An 18,169-nucleotide genomic window follows, 5' to 3' on the forward strand; every position below is an offset into this window, starting at 1 on the left:
ACACAGATGCGGATTTTCAAAAGAAAACTTGATTTATTCAACAAAAAACAAAGTGTCAAAGAAAGCGCGGCTGAGCCGGATAGAAAAACCTGAACTGTGGGAAAAAGTACAACAAAACAAAACACTTGGCATACCATGGAAAAAAGGACTTAACTTTGTGGCTTGGCGTGGCGTGGCATGGAGGGTGACGTAAAAGAATCTCACAAGAACTGAAAGAAAACAGGGAACTTAAATACTGTGGGGAACTAATGAGTGCAGCTGATGGAAACAGGTGACGTGAATGAAACTAATTACAGGGAAAGCTAAGAACCAAGTCCATGACAAATACACAATTAAAGATGTTTTACGGTCTACAATTTTTTTTTTTTCATCTCAACTCTGATACTTGACATTTGAAATTGGTTGCCTCTTTCCTCTTTGATAAACTGATAATCATTACCGATCGGTTACACTTGCACCATTTCTCACACTTCCTAATTTATCCACAGCAGAACACTAAGTGAATTTGAAGTTCTATTGTAAACTATATCAAATTTGCTGTCCAAAAAAAAAACACACCAGTCGTCGATTTGTTGAACCTTTATTTAATGTATTTTATGTCATTAAAACACATACTGCTCTGTCTGGATGCAGAGAACTGTGATATTTTACAGTATTATTTAGTTTACCTTAACAGCTCTTTACGTCAAACGTGGTTCATTCAATTTTTCTTTTTTTTCTTTATTTAAAAAAGTTCACTAGCAGTGAGGTTCCTATACAAAGACTGTTCAGAACGAAGACCAGTGGTGGAAAAAGAGGAAAACATGACAGAAGAGGTATTCAGGCACTTATAAATACTCTCTGGTCCTGGGCTACTGTGCTTTATTACACTGTACATGCCTTTTACATTTTATAGACTATCTTGATCCTGTCATGACAAGTATGAGGCTGCCTTGTTAAAGCAAGGCTAATGGTACGGTCACATTTAATTACTTAAAGGGATTTCAAGTATTTCACAAAACATCATTGTTCTTATTTACATTTCACCTTTTGTGTTTTTAATCAACAATTTATCAATGCATTTCACCTCAATTATTTTAACATTATTATTGTACAAATTCTGACAATTAAAACAAGCGAAAGAGGAACATCCAGAATATAACATGTGGCCACTAATGAGCAGAATGATTTCAGGTCTATATTCAGGGGTGGTAGAATTAGGGAAATAAGCTTTTTTTTCTTTGTTGCACCTTTAAATATATATAGTATTTTCACCTGACTCACAAGCTTTTTTTTGCTCTCTGTTTCAGTGCACTCCAGCTGCTGTGATGAAATGGAAGCCATTTGAGAGAAGACAACACTGATTTTCTCTTCAGCCAGTGCTGAAACATTTCTGTATACAGTGTTATTAAAGTAAAATTATCCCTGCACTGGCAGCATGGCTTAAATACGGTTGTTTGAAATCATTTGCAACGACTAAGATGGTAATATTGACTGCTATTCTCAGATCTGAATAATCTGTTTTCCCTCTAAGAGGGAGTGTTAAAATAAGAAAGGAATAAAGTCAAACATCACCAATTACCAATGACATTGGATTGCCCACAAAACACCAACAATAACACTAGAGCTCAGTACATATACATAAAGATTGACTCAGACAGAAAAAACGCTGTCTAAAGACAACAGAAAGAGACATGTACTTCACAAATGAAAGGAGCAAATGCACAGCATAGCTGTCAATAGCATTAAATGTTAAACCAGGATCACAGACCTAATATTTCTGAATGTTTTTTGACAGCTTTGCACAGTATGACAGAGAGAGTTCAGTCATACCTTACAATCTATTGGAGCTGCTCAGTTGTCATGGAGAATGTTACTTTCATCATCACGTAACCTCATACTGTTTTTGCCTCTGACACAATATGTGTATAGCAAATATGCATGGTATAAAATGTAATAAATATAATATGGGTATAATTCGGCTTACAGGTGTCATGGGGGTGCTGAAATTATTTCTGGACTCTTGTGAGATTTGCAAGATCATAATCACGAGACTTCATCTTGCCAGTTTCCAAGCTATCCGTTTGTGGCTGCATAAATGTTTGGCACAATCAATGCCCTGAACTGGTAGCCACTGGTAGGTTTTAGGTGTAACAAAAATCAGTGATAGCAGCTCTTGTTCTTGTTACATTTTTGACATGGTTTTGTAAAGATAACTGACCCAGAGACAATGGAAGAAACTCTGATTTTGATTGTGGAATACAGGAAAAGACTATCATATATGTATTCATATATATATACACTACCAGTCAAAAGTTTGGACACACCTTCTCATTTAAAGGTTTTTCTTTATTTTCACAACTATTTACATAGTAGATTCTCACTGAAGGCATAAAACTATGAATGAACACATATGGAATTATGTAGTAAACAAAAAAGTGTGAAATAACTCTAAATATGTTTCATATTTTAGATTCCTCATAGTAGCCACCCTTTGACAGTGTTTGGTGACATTGTTGGGGATTTATTCAAAATTGAAGGCACACTGAACCGGCATGGCTACCATAGCATCTTGCAGCGACATGCCATCCCATCTGGTTTGCGTTCAGTTGGACCATCTTTTATTTTTCTACAGGACAGTAGGCGAGTGATGGACTGCTGCGCCAGGTGACCTGGCCTCCACAGTCACCTGCCCTAAACCCAATCAAGATGGTTTGGGATGAGATGGACCGCAGAGTGAAGGCAAAAGGGTCAACAAGTGCTCAGGATCTCTGGTAACTCCCTCAAGACTGTTGGAAAACCATTTCAGGCGACTACCTCATGAAGCTCGTCGAGAGAATGCCAAGAGTGTGGGAAGCAGTTCTCAAAGCAAAGGGTGACTACTATGAGGAATCTAAAATATAAAACATGTTCATAGTTATTTCATGCTTTTTTGTTTACTACATAAATCCATTTCTGAATCTCGGCTGGAACATTGCAGTGGTCAGCCCTCAGATACACTGGAGCATGGCTAGTGGCTTTTTAAGCGGGTAGCCAGAGCTGTGAATTGTTTTTTGGCAGACTCCAGTGCCTCAGATATGGAGAGTTTGTGGTATTTCTTGTGAAGTTACCTATTCATTTCACCTTTCTGAAGCTCTGATAGCTGGCTAACCTCCCGCCGTGTTGCCTTGATCCTCGCCTCCAACCTTCGTCTCCATGGGGAGTTCTCCCACTTACTGCTCCTTGTGTCATTCATCTTGTAGCCAAGCATCTCTAGGATCACTGTGGGCTGTGGTCTACATCATCTTACTGCTCTTTGTGATAACTCCAGTAGGTATTGTATGAAGTGCTGCCATCACATCACTTAACAGGCTTTCAGAAGGTACTTTGTCTCTTAGCCTTTGCAAAGGGCCACACAGGCTCCAAGTCTCCAGGTTATCCATGATCTTCAATCTCCAGTCAGCTGCCCTCTTGTTTTAAGGTCAGGGCTTTTTAGTGGGGCATGGAGCCCATTCTCGGTTGGTGGGGATGATGATGTATCTCCACTGACTGACCCTAACACTGACCTTTTGTCCTGGCTGCCTCTTGCCGTAGCATTGTTGTTGTACCTCATCAATCTCTAATTGTGATAGCAGATTCTGTTTCTGAACATTGGAACACTTGGTAAGAAGTTGGTTCTTAGATAGTTTAGATGTTGAGTTTCGAAGTATCCATTGGCCCCAAATCTTCTGCATATTTCCACTCTCACTAGGATTTCTGGAATAGTTACATTCCAACAATGTGAGATTCTCCCCTCAATTCCATGAATGTCTTGTTCCAGTAGCCCACTTGGCATCAGTATGTCGTGGTCCCCCAACACTTCACGTGGACCTTGTTGATCTGGGCAACGTCGAAGACGCTTGTTTTACCATAGAGGTTGCTGGTGGCATGCCCAAATTGGAAATTAAACCACAGAATGTCTGTACAAAGGCCTGTGAGATATAAATATATATGTCTATATATATAAATATATATGTCTATATGTCTATATGTCTATATATGTATGTATATATATATATATATATTTTTTTTTTTTTGGTCCAAGCCTGTTTCATTAGTTTGTTTTTTAAAATGATTATGTTGAACCACAATTCAAAAGTAATGTCTGATTTTCTTTGATTAATTATGAGTAAATTTTTTATTTATTTTTACTTTTAAGTTATTTCAGTGATCATTGTGGGTTTTTCTTTCATTAACAGAGGGTTACCAACAATTTTGTCTACTTGTGTAATAATATATGTATATTTGTTGAGTCTGCAATCAAGATTTTTGTCAGTTTTTTTCCCTTGATTAAGGATAGACAAATCGGTCATTCTATTTTTAGGGCACACTGAAACATATGTATTTTTTTTCTTACTATTTACTATACTATGTAATGTCTACACTTACTACACTCACATTTCCAAGTATTCACTGCTGTTTCCTGCTGTGGTACCTGAGTCAGTCACTTCTAACATTTTGAAACCAGTGGATGAACTGGAAACCACTACAGTTCAACTGAACAGTTATCAAATCAAATCAAATTTATTTATATAGCACATAAATAAATGTGGGTCAGTTTCAAAACAAAATAATGCTTGTATATTTATTTTTATGTTTAACTGCTTCAGCTGACCAATGTGCTGTGGATGACATTCGGAAGAAGGCAAAGAATACACTTGTCGTGTCCTCAAACTTTGAAAATGGGTTTTTGAATTGACTTGCGGGGATGGTCATTCAGGGCCAGATAAAACTTAAAAGGAATTGGTTTGTGCAAAGTCATATCCACCCAAAGTATATATCCAGCTGTTTCGAACAGCTGCAATCAAAGACAAGAGTGCAAAGCCAGCCAAGATATGGAGAGTTGAGACGCTGTATTGTTTAAATATGGGGATCAAGCTTCACATTTTTTATCTCCATAAAGACATTAATAGCAACATACACACAAACCTCACACCAATCATAGTGTGAGATGGGTGTGAAGGTCAGCTTGTCAGTTTTGGGAAGTAACAAATTTGGCCAGACAAATTTGTGCTCTGCAACATTTGAAGCTCTTGAAATCTTATTTTTTTTAAGAAGTCTTCTTGCTGTATGTGATAGGGTCTTCCTTCTGGTTTGAACAGTGTGGAACTTAGTTTAAAGAAAAAGCAATTTATTTTTTAAAGGATTTATTTTGCACAAGTGGCGTTTATTAGAAAGTTGCTCGACGGGAAATGAGAGCAGAGGGCGGGGGTGGTACATGCAGTAGGACCCAGAGCCAAGACACTGGGCAGCTTTGTTAAGGAGCTTCAGCCTCTGTAGCTCAACTGGTTGAGCAGGCCCCCATGAAAAAAAAGATATAAAAAAAGAGTTATTCCATCACTCTCAATCAGAGATGGACCATCAAGGTCAGCAATACCTTCTTTTCTGGCTTAGAGATGGTCAGAATGAGATAATTAAGCTAATTCACAAACATTTTCAATAAAGATTTATGAATTTCATTTTTTTTTTTTTACCTACGCTGTCTCAGGGTTATTACAACATTTTTTTAAAGTACCCTGTCACTTCATGAATTGAATGTACTTTCTGCAGTTCAAATAAAATGGAGAAGACGTTGTGATTATATGAATATTATATGTTCTAATCAGATTTTGAGTTTGTCAAGTTTGGCATATTCTTTGACTTACTGGAGCTATCTAGTTGGCCTTGATGACATGCATTGTCATGTTTTTGATCACACAATAACAGAGAGAGAGAATAATTGGATTACGTCATCGATTTGCAGGCAAAGCCTTTTTGTAGAGGTTTTTGTTTGGAAAAAAAATGGAGATTGTGAGGAAGTGCCAGCCCAGTAAGCAACCAGTACCAGAACCACATCTAACCAAATGATTAAATCCGATAGAGATTTCAAATTTATTCTGGTTTCTTTGGTAATGACTTTGATTGTGCACTATTTGGGATACAGCATGCAGCAAAGAAGTATAATTCTTTAGGCTCTTGGTCATGTATTCCTATCTTTCTAATTATTGTGCAGTAACTCTATTATGTTTTGAGCCTATATCTAATTGGCTCAGTTATACTTGATGAAAGATTAATGTCAATGTGGTAATAGCATATAGTCTAAAAAATGGAAATAGCATATAGTCCTAGCATCATAGTTAGATTATTGAAGACTATTTTAATATTGGTATGGTAGCACTGAAGGACTGAGTGTAAAATACAAAGCCCTCTACTGCTTTTTTCCCCAATCTTATCAGACTGCTTCCATACAGACTTAAAAAAGCTGATTGTGATCAATTCCAAATGAATGTTACCTAAAATAGTTTTTAACAGATTATGCAATATTGATAACATGAGTTTTCAGGGGCTGTAGTGGGACTAGAACAAAACTAACAGTGTCATTTGTACAGTGAGCCCATGCAGACACAGACCTAAAAAGCATACAGTTAAGCTTTAACTTGGAAAGACTTCAGATTGACCACATCATTTTTGGTGTAACCATACTGGCAAAACAGCAAAATCTTATCATGCTTATTATTGATGATAAACTGACGGTAAATTGCTACATATAGTATTCACCATAAACAAAAATGCATTTTTGAAATTCATGATTTGTGCATGGCAGAACCAAATTTGTTTTGAGGGTGGAACTGCTCCAAAGTAACAAACACAGGCAAATATTTAGAACATAAAACCCAATGTGGACACCTGTTATACAATTCAACTTGAAGGAATATTTGAAGTAATTACAGTGTGACATTTTGAAATTTTCTGTATTACATTTGATGTAACATTGATTTTACTAAACAATGCTGTCCTCCCAAGGCAGACAAATCAATAATCACAAACAAACATTCATTGTTTGGTAAAGACTCCCTACAGCACATTGCTGAAACCATGACGAATAAGATTTTCAGTTTCTCATGATCTAATTACATGGTTTGCTATAAGGAAAAATTAATAATCATAGACGTGATTATGGGACCAGAGGCAGTGTGTTACATTATTATGACAAAAATGCCACATAAATTTGTCACATTTGCAGTGAATCATCCCAGCAATGACCCATCCATCCATTCATTTTCTATACTCGCTTAATCCGTCGGTCGGGTCGCGGGGGGGGGGGGCTGGAGCCTATCCCAGTGGTCATTGGGTGAGAGGCAGGGTACACCCTGGACAGGCCGCCAGTCTATCACAGGGCCACACAGAGACAAACGACCACACACATTCACACACACATGCACTCCTAGAGTTCATTTTAGAGACACCAATTAACCTAAACTGCATGTTTTTTGGACAGTGGAAGGAAGCCGGAGTACCCGGAGAGTAAGGCTGTGTTCGAAACCACCTACTACATACTACATACTACATACTTGCAAACGGCATACTCATTCGATCAGACAGTATGCAGAGCGTTTACACACAATGCACTTCGCTCCTGCCTGAGCCGAAATCAGCCGGCCTGAAGCTGATTTCGCTTAAGCTCTAAACTCTGTAAATATATAATTTTAGCAACATTTGAAACATTTTCAGGCGGGAAAGTAGTCGTTTAGATCCCCAACGTGATGAAAATCTGACAAAATACCGGCTATTTACAATTTTCTTCCCACGAATTCGGCGCTACTATAGCTAGCCGTAGTGAGTAACGCACTTCCGGTTATTTTTACAAAATAAAATATCCATTGCCTTTTATCATAGGGAAAGCCATTACGATACAATTGGTGCTTTTGTTTTGAAAACAGGAAGTGAACCTACCTTCGTTGTAGCTAGCTTGAAACTGCCGTTTTGACAGGAAATGACAATCTGCGACATCACGTTACGTTGCATCTTGGGTAGTTTGAGTATGATTAGTAACCTCATGATTTCAACATTTCGGCGAATCTACTATGCATCCGGGAACTTAAAAAAAGTTAAAGTTAGTAGGAGTAGTGGGAGTAGTAGGAGAAGTAGGCGGTTTCGAACACAGCCTAAGAGTTCTCCACGCATGCACGGGGAGAACATGCAAACTCCACACAGAAAGGCCCCAGCCGGGAATTGAACCTGGAACCCTTTCGCTGTGAGGCGACGGTGCTAACCACCACTACCCCCGTAATCTTTCAATTATTATTTTGTATTAAAAAAAAAGAATCATCAGACAGAATATTTAGGTACATTCTTAGCTTTTCTTTGAAGCATGATCCGTTGCTCCAACCAAAAATAAAAGTGTTGTTCTTCAAATTTTGTAGCAGTACATTTATAATTGTCAGTAGACTTTTGTTAGTAACCCTGGAAATGAACACTTTTCTATTCTATCAACTGGACTGAGCCGTAACAAAGACATATGATTAGCAAAACAAGGAGAGAGATAAGAATACTTTATACCCCACATTTTTGCATATACCATACCCAAGGCAATATCACACACGATATGGATCAAATGTTCTCCAGTAGCATGCCATGGATCCACAGATGCTGAATTTTCACTTCAGTATGACATCCCTAAATGGGGACTTTGAGAAAAGGAGTAAAGGATTTACAAATGGATATAGTTTTCTTTTCAAATATTCCACATTTATCATCTAAAAAAAGCAGTTACCATGTCAGAATTTAAACCTGAGATTCAAATTTGCAAACTACTTTTTTTTCTTGGTAGAAAACACGCTCTGGAGTGGAGCTTGATTTTTTTTAATCTCATTTCAGAACTGACGAACTAACCCTGGAAAGGACAAAAAAAAAAATCACAAAATACAAACATTTTGATGCGTACTTGGGCAAAAAATTTTGAAATACTAAACACTATAAATGTTGGTCTTGTTACATAAAATTTTGGCATTCATTAGATTTGTGATGAACACAGTCATGATGATGTTCCTGTCAGACAACAGTGCTTATGTCATCAACCTCATCAGGTTTCTTGGGCTTGCTGGGAAGAGACTTGAGGTACTCCAGGTGGCGCCTGGCATCCTCCTGGTTCTGACGAACATAATATACAACATACGAAATGACCATTGCAAACCAACCAAACATGGTTACCAGCATAGCGTAGTCTGTGGTCCTTTTCGCCAGGTTACACAGGTCAGTGTCTACTGCCAAGAAAGGTCGTCCCTCCTGGTCAAGAAGCTCTGAGCTCCTGCAGAGAACCCGGGCTGCAGCCTCATGATTATGGGCCATTCCGCCAATGGCCTGCTGGAGGGTGCAGTCACAATGCCAGGGGTTATCGTCCACGATGACGCGGGACTTCAGCCGAGCAAAAGCTTCCTTGTGAACGCTAGTGATGCGGTTGTGGGAAAGGTCCAGCACCTGTAAAGTTGCCTCTATGCCACTGAAGGCACTTTCCCCTAAAGTTTCCACTGCATTGTAAGAGAGGTTCAGCTCCCTCAAAAGCCTGAGTCCATGGAAGGCTTGGTCAGGCACAGTGCCTATCTGATTGTGGTCCAGCCTCAGCAGGACTGTGTCGACTGGAAGGTTGGGGGGAATCTCTTTCAGGCGGGACTGACTGCACGTAACATTGAGGCCATGAAGATGGGGGTCACGTTGGCAGTTGCAGCCCTTTGGACACATGCTGGCCGAGGGGAAGCACAGGGCCATGAGGACAAGACTCTGAAGGAGCAGGCACATGGGGATGGAGCGTGACAACCACAAGTCCAGCAGAGTCATACTGAATGGCTATCAGCAGCATCCCGCCAGAGGCCACAACACCACCACTGGTTCCTTAAACACATGGCATAGTGACAGCTGGTTCTCACAATTCACTGACTACAGACACTGGTGTGTGAACAGATGTTATCATGCTGTGTTGTGGCCTGGAATGAGATAAAACAGAAAGTAAGAGGTCATACTTTTTTTTTTGACTGAATTATTTTTGAAAGTTACATAATGTGTGTCATATGTTTTGATACATGTGGGGATAATCAGATTTGTGAACATGAAACAAATAAATAACTAAATCTCTCATATGCAAGTGCAGGGAGATGTATGTAACAATTATGAAATTTTAGTAGACCATTTACTGTCGTTAAAATAATTGTGATTAATTGTTTTTGTACATTTTTATGCCACTATCAGAATAAACCATTTGAAAATTCAATTCAATTAATTTTTATTTATATAGCGCCAAATACAACAAATGACATCTCAAGGCACTTAGATAATAAAGTCCAATTCAAGCCAATTGGAATTCAATTAATTGTAATCATAATGTAATCATTTGAGTCATTCGTTAAAAAAAACAGTAATAAAAACAAAAAACAGAAACATATTCATGACTGTTTGCCTTTTAGGCTTTTTAAACAATCATTTCTGTTGGTTTCACCCCACTGTTTTCATAAAGATGAATCAAGATTGTCACAAACATGCAGAAAAAAAAAACTTAATTATCTCAAATAACTGATTAAACAAGTGACTGTTTATTGCAAGAGGTTTATTGACAAGCTAACTGGACCAACTAACTTACCTAAAATTGTTGTTACATTGTTAACATATTATATCATTGTTGGTGGGCAGAAACCTTGTATGTCCGAGAAAACAACTTTTTGGGAGAGGAAAAACCATGTCAATACCCAGGACACACTGCAATGTCTTTAGTGATCCACTATTTTTCATGCAACAACAGTTGACTTATCTGCTAAACTCCATCTTGGTGTTAGAAGGAAGGGCGAGAAAAGACCCAAAATGCACTTCACAAAAGGCAAACTAATCCAAGAAACAACGAATTTTAAAAATAAAGATGCTGAATTGAAGTGTTGTGATTCTACATTTTTATGTCAAGGGTTGTGTGTAAGCCTATTCTACGGCGACCGACACGTGCAAACGCGTTGCAAACGGAAAAACAAATCCAACAGTAAAACGCTGCAAGAGAAAAATGCAGCAATCATAAAACGACCGGAGCACACACGACGCAAACAGCAAAACACATGCAAGAGAGAAACGCGCTGCAAAGTTCAAAACACATGCAAGAGAGAAACGCGCTGCAAACTTCAAAACACATGCAAGAGAGAAACGCGATGCAAAGTTCAAAACACATGCAAGAGAGAAACGTGCTGCAAAGTTCAAAACACATGCAAGAGAGAAACGCGCTGCAAACTTCAAAACATATGCAAGAGGGAAACGCGCTGCAAACTTCAAAACACATGCAAGAGAGAAACGCGCTGCAAACTTCAAAACACATGCAAGAGAGAAACGCGATGCAAACTTCAAAACACATGCAAGAGAGAAACGCGCTGCAAACTTCAAAACACATGCAAGACAGAAACGCTGCAAACTTCAAAACACATGCAAGAGAGAAACGCTGCAAACCCCAAAACACATGCAAGAGAGAAACGCGCTGCAAACTTCAAAACACATGCAAGAGGGAAATGCTGCAAGTTCCCTCAAAACACAACGGAAGTTCGCCAGGCCACTAGGGGGTCTCGACCATTGGGATAGGGGATCGACTATGGGAGATCGACCATAGTAACGAAGGAGAAGAAAGTCAAAAAGGAAGTTGTCCTTTATGTCTTTATGCCAAGTGTTTAAAAAATCCTTGTATGTGTTTTGAAGTTCGCAGCGCGTTTCTTTCGGCCTGGCCGATACATGCAAACAGGTTTTAAACGTCAAAACAAATCCAACAGTAAAACGCTGCAAGAGAAAAATGTGAATCACAAAAACGACCGGAGCACATGCGACGGAAACGCCAAAACGGATGCAAGAGAGAAACACGCTGCAAACTTTAAAACACATGCAAGAAAGCAACGCGTTACAAACTTCAAAACACATGCAAGAGAGAAACGAGCTGCAAACTTCAAAACACATGCAAGAGAGAAAAACACAACAGAAGTTCGCCAGGCCACTAGGGGGTCTCGACCTGTGGGGGATAGGCCCTATCCGATAGGGGATCGACTATGGGAGATCGACCATAGTAATGAAGGAGAAGAAAGTCAAAAGGTATGTTGTCCTTTATGTCTTTAAGCCAAGTGTTTAAAAAAGACATAAAGGACAACGTACCTCTTGACTTTCATCTCCTTCGTTACTATGGTCGATCTCCCATATCCCAAAGTTCGAGACCCCTAGTGGCCTGGCGAACTTCCGTTGTGTTTTGAAACATCCCATAGTTAAGCTGCTATAGGCCTAGACTGCTGGGGGGCCTCATCTGACACACCTTTCCTCACTTTACTCTCTTTATGTATATGTGATATTATTGTGGTCATTAACTCGTGTTTCCCTGTTCCAACAGATATCCTTTGAATGGTGTTACAGTGCCGCCGCCGCTGCGGCCCTCCCCCCCTTTCTGTCTTCTCAAACCCCAGCTGGTCGAGGCGGATGGCCACCCTTCCTGAGTCTGGTTCTGCCAGAGGTTTCTTCCTGTTAAAAGGGAGTCGTTTCTCTCCACAGTCGCCTCAGGCACGCCGCTCAGGCCGGGAGATTGGACCGAAAAACAAAAAGTTTTCAGTGCAATCTGTTGGTTTTCTTAGCTAGGAAATTGTTTTTGAATTGGCTCTATATGAACGAATTGGATTATTTTATGAATTATGATTATTATTAATTAATTGAATTCCAATTGGCTTGAATTGGACTTACTATATAAGTGCCTTGAGATGACATTTGTTGTTTTTGGCGCTATATAAATAAAAATGAATTGAATTGAATTGAATTGAATTGAATTGAATTGAGTGAACTTGCAGCATGTGTTTTGACGTTTGCAGCGCGTTTCTTTCTTGCATGTGTTTTGAAGTTTACGTCGAGCATTTCTCTCTTGCATGGGTTTTGGCGTTTGCGTCGCGTATGCTCCGGTCGTTTTTGTGATTGCCACATTTTTCTCTTGCAGCGTTTTACTGTTGGATTTGTTTTGCCGTTTGCAATGCATTTGCACGTGTCGATGACCGTACTATACACACACAGGAGCTGATGAGACAGGGAATGTAAGCAAAGAAATTTAAACAGACATTGCAAATTAGGGAAATACACAAAAACAAAGGATACAAAATTTTCAAACACATATTGTCTTTTTACCTCGTCATCTTTTCAAAGCGCTTTTCCTCAACAGAAAACATCATGAAGTTATGGAAAGGTGGCAGGAAAAATTTGTTAAGAAAAGACAACCGCACTATGGTGAGAATCCGACCACACTTACACCACCAACCTGAGATGTAGATCAGCAGCACTGAAACTACAGATGACCAACAAATATTCAACAAAAAGTGTTTTAAATTCTTTTTCTAATGCAATCTTATTATGTTTTTGCACAAAGGGTATATCATACACAGATTGTGAGTATAATCAGATACAATATAGAATATTTCTTATATCAGTGTTAGTAATCTAAAAGGAAAGAAAAGGGCAAAAATGTTTTAATATATTCTTGTCACCAGCTGATCACACCTACCCTTATGTCCTCATATTTAAAAACACAGAGTCCGTACAACTGGATAGAAATAACTGTGCATCTGCCTAAGGAATTGTAGGACATAATTATCTCCTTTCTTTCACCAAAAAACATCCAGTGTTTTCAATGCTGAAAAAGATAATAAATCAAGCATTGAAAGCTCCTTTCCAAAGTATTTAGAGAATTTGAATGTCTCCTATCATGGCTGCCACTCAGACAGGAATTTAAATCCGTTTGGAACCTTTCCAAGAAAAAAAGACTGATGCAATCCAGATACTATGTGAATATGTGACACTAAATAAAAGCAGTGCTTCGTAATTAAGTACGGATATTCACAGTTACGTGTCACATAAACAAAAACCGGCAGGATTCTGTAGGTTTACACCAGATCTAAGGTAATGAAAAGCCAAAATTTGCTGCTTTCATTAAGAAGATGTTGTAATCAACATCTCTCTTCAAAATACTTTCAGAAAACTTTATGAAATTCTATACACAACTATTCTTTTTAAATAAATTACCACACTGTACATACACATGCACAACAAGCTAGTCACTGTTTAGACTAAACAACTTAAGTGTCAAATATGGTCCGTGCACATTAGCTGTAGCTAGCGTTAGCATGCTTCATCAGCTCTAGCCCACAATGCATGATGGTGCATATCCACCAATGTAGTGTGCAGTCTACTTTTGGTGTACCATGGGAAGTTTTACTATATGGTGAATGAAAAGATTGAAATTAAATTTCAAACAGCACTACAAAATGCCAAACTCACTAAATACTTGACTATATAGTTAACGAGTGAACAAACTGAACATTGCCTGAAATTTTCGAGTTGGTCCATCCGGTTTGTCGTTCTTCGGGCACGACCTTTTAATAGTCTAAAATAAATTGGGATGTTGCCTTCTTAACACATAGTCTACAAATCTGCCTCTATTAAAATTGTGAAAGGAGGAGAAAAAGGAAATGAGAAGAATCTCAAAAAAATCCTGTCTGTAGAGCATGATGCTTTTTCCTTTAGGGCTTGCACATGTATGACAGTCATTGGCATTGCACATTTGACAGAGGCAACAGCATGAATTTTGTTTTTTTTACAGGAGCAGTTTGTGTGCATAGATCCTGATAAACACATGAATAAATCCAAAGATCTAAAATATATAGCGAAAAAATTAAAATAATTTTTCAGTGAAGGCCGAGTCAATCATTCATCACTAATTTCCAGCCACTTGCTGAAGACCTCCTTTAGGTCATTGAAGACCAGGGAGAGCATCAACAGGAAAGATAAACAGTCTGCTGGAGTCAGTGTATCCAAGATTTTGACTGAGTATGAAATATGGTGATTTTGTCCAACTTAACGTGTATCAAAGTTGGGCACTATATCTTAAAATGACTCTATCTCCTAAAACACCATGGAAATGTCACCAGTCCATCACAGAGCCACGACAAACAACTACGCATGCTCACCCCTAAGGTTCAGAATCACCAATTAACCTAACATGCATGTGTTTGTACTCTAGGAGAAAGCCAGAGTAACTGAAGAAAACCTATCCATGGGGAGAACATGCAAACTCTACATAAAAAGCCCCCAGCAAAGATTAAAACCAGGAACCTTCTTGCTGTGAGGCGACAATTATGACCACAACACCATCGTCCAGCCCTTTAAAAACCTCGTTGGCCAATATTATCAATATTATTTCACAATAGAACATCAAAAACATTTCAAATGTTAAAAGTAAGAAATTTTACTATATATATACAGTATATATATTTTTTTTTTGCACAGTATTTTTTCAAGTTGTGTAGGACATACAAGAGAAATAAGGATAATAGAAAACATAAATAAATAATACTAACAAAAACTAAGTATGCCTATATAAAAAATTAAAGAAATAAATTTAAAGAAAAATAAAAATAAAATTAGCAATGACAAACGTAATGCATCCCTAGTACTCTATGTACGTGGACAAATTTTCAAAGAAGAGGTGAGTAGCCTATTATGGGTCTTATTAATGATCATTGTACTTAGCTAGGTGATCTAAAAAAGGCTGCCAAGTCTGGTAAAACTTCTTGGGGTTGTTTATCATGCTGTATCTAATGCCCCTTTTCCACCGAACATTTTTGTACCGGTACAGCTCTACACGGTACGACTCTACCCTGATTGGGAGCTTTTCCATCGTGGGTTGAAGGTGGGACCCGTTACGATTTTTAGCACCGGCTAGCAGTGTTGTATAGTAACAAAGTAAAAATACTTCACTACTGTACTTAACACTTTGACTACCAGCGGTTTTTATAGAATTATGTCGTAGACTCCCAGCGTTCTAAACCATTTTTTTGACGTTTTTTGTACAGTCACAGCATATTATGTGATAGGGCCACTGAAACATGTTGTGGCTCGTTTGAAAGCTGAGACTTTAAACTCTTTGTGGGTCAAAACTGCGTGTCTCTAGGTGCCGCCATTAGCGAGCTATCCTTAGCTAAACCAAGGCGGGTATCCACCAAAATCAACAACAAACTGAGATATCGGGGCTTTTGTGAAACGTGCGCTCTTTCAGCCTGTCGCACTTTAGATACTTACATATCCGGGTCAGAGGATTTGCGTCGTGTCGCATCTTGCAAAGCTAACCTGTTAATAAGACCGCCTCCTTAGACTTGTCGCGTGTCTTCTTCTCCTTCTTGTTGTTTGTTTATGTTACTTTACCGTCACCCTCTGGAAACCGACACGTGCGATTGGACAAAATGCGGAAATGCACAACAATCAATGCAGCGTTATCAAAATTGTTCTTGAGTTGACACAAAGCCATTGGCTTAATGATCAAAATGTCCAGATGATGACACCAGTTTTTGACTGCCATCTATGTCAGTTCTGTTCATCACATAATTACAAAAATCACACAGAATGTGCATTAGAATGTATAGATTCAGAATCCATAAAAAAAACGTAAAAACTTATTTTTACCATGTGGGAGCCAACGCATGGGCAGTAAAAACGTAGTACTTGGAACGTACTTGGGAGTCAATGTGTTAAGTATATTTTGGAATACTTTGTACTTTCCTCGAGTTTAAAATTTTTTGACAACTTTCACTTTTACTTCACTATAATTCCGAACTCAATTGCATACTTTTACTCCAATACATTTTCATTGTTCGGTTTAGTTACTCATTACAAAAAAAAGAGAGAGAGAGAAAAAAAAAACGCAACAGTGTTTTGACCCCATGCATGTTATGCTTGCCCAAATACGTGGAAATTCTATCTTACAGAAACTCCCCTTTTTTAGGTTTTAAGGTAGTTTTATAAAAAAGGTCTTCCTCTTCAGATGCCAGATAAGCTGCAGTTCCCTCCCAATTCTTGTTTTCTTTTGTGTAATGACCGGTTGTGCGTGTACCTCCTATAGCTTGTGAAGTACAGTAATCGTTATTTTATTTATTTTTTAGAAAGGTTTACAAAAGGGGTTTCAAACTGGACTCCCTCTTCAGATGCCAGATAAGCTTCAGTTTTCTCCTATTTTTTTTCTTTAAATTTTGTTTATAATGATGGCAATAACAGTAGCAGCCTCTTTTGTTTAATTTTTTTCTTAATGGTGTAATGTACGCCTCATTTTCAGCACTGACCTTACTTGAAGAAGAAAAACTTAAAGGTTCACAAAGTTTGTATTTTCTGTCTAAACCTGGTCTAAATGTTGCCTGCACTTGGTTGTGTGTAGATTTTAAGTGTATTTGACCTTCAAAGTTTACCAAAATATAAAAAATGTCATTCAAACTGCATTTGCCTTGTTTACTTTTTACTTATACTTTTCATTACATTACTTAAGTACATCTATTTTTACAGTAATTCTCATACTACAGTACAAGACGTTTCGGATACTTTAAGACTTTAACTCAAGTAACATTTCAGTCAGTGACTTGGACTTTTACCAAAGTCATATTTTGGAGGGGTACCTATACTTTTACTTGAGTGTGAGATTTCAGTACTTTATACAACACAGCCGGCTAGTACCTGCTTCAGAGGTGGGTCTAGTCGGTACTAGCCGATACTAAAACGTCACGTGATCAGTGCTGTCCACTGATTGGTCAGGTGAAATTACGTCATACTTCGTCGCGAAGCTCGGGGAGCTTTAAATAATCACCCGCCATGTATGAAAACACACCTGCGAGAGCAACATAGAATAAACAGAATTGCGAAGATGGAAGACCAGAGAAGGAAAGCCAACCCATGGACGATGAGCGAGGTGCAGACCTTTCTGTGTGTGGTGGCCGAGGACCGCATACAGAAGGAACTGGACGGAGCGACACGAAATGAGAAGGTGTTCCAGGATATAGCCAAGCTGATAGCTAACCATGGCTATCACCGGAATTCTCAGCAGTGTCAAGACAAGCTGAAGAAGCTGAAGACTGATTACCGGCAGGTAAAGGACCACAACAGCCGGAGTGGGTCAAATCGAAAGACATGGAAGTGGTTCGACCAAATGGACGGCATTTACGGTCACCGCCCGGCGAACCGAGAGAGTGGCGTGGCTACGGCGATGTTTTTGTTGGAGGCGATGGAAAATGGTAAGTGTTGTTCTTATCCCCTTGGTGCAACGCTTATATCTTAACAAATGCATGTTTTATATCGTAACAAATACATGTTCAGTCTTTAATTTGTGTAAAAAGTTACACAGGTGTCTCATGTAAGTTGTTCTGAGTGAGCTAGCAAACAACGCTGTTTTGGAAGGCTAGCACAGTGTCTCACCTATGCGGTTACGTGTATGCGTTTCGTATTTTCACACTTTTTATTTTTTTTCCCTCAAGACTCGGTTTGTGCAACCGATGAGTGTTCGGTTGCTGAGGTCAGCGAAGATCCTCCAATCCCGCAGGCTTCAGAACCGACATTGGCATCG

General features: G+C 38.8%; 1 protein-coding gene across 2 annotated transcripts in view; it reads right to left on the reverse strand.

The window, feature by feature from the left end:
* Window positions 1-500: 500 nt before the first annotated feature.
* Window positions 501-18,169, reverse strand: part of lrrc3b (leucine rich repeat containing 3B) — a 57,445-nt gene continuing 39,776 nt past the window's right edge. For both annotated transcript variants that reach the window (XM_075450156.1, XM_075450157.1), the window contains exon 2: window positions 501-9,737. In XM_075450156.1, coding sequence (XP_075306271.1) covers window positions 8,809-9,591 — 783 coding nt within the window. In that variant the 5' untranslated portion in view covers window positions 9,592-9,737 and the 3' untranslated portion in view covers window positions 501-8,808. The remainder of the gene's footprint in view (window positions 9,738-18,169) is intronic.

The sequence above is a fragment of the Odontesthes bonariensis genome, chromosome 18, assembly GCF_027942865.1.
Source record: "Odontesthes bonariensis isolate fOdoBon6 chromosome 18, fOdoBon6.hap1, whole genome shotgun sequence".
Taxonomy (NCBI): Eukaryota; Metazoa; Chordata; class Actinopteri; order Atheriniformes; family Atherinopsidae; genus Odontesthes; species Odontesthes bonariensis.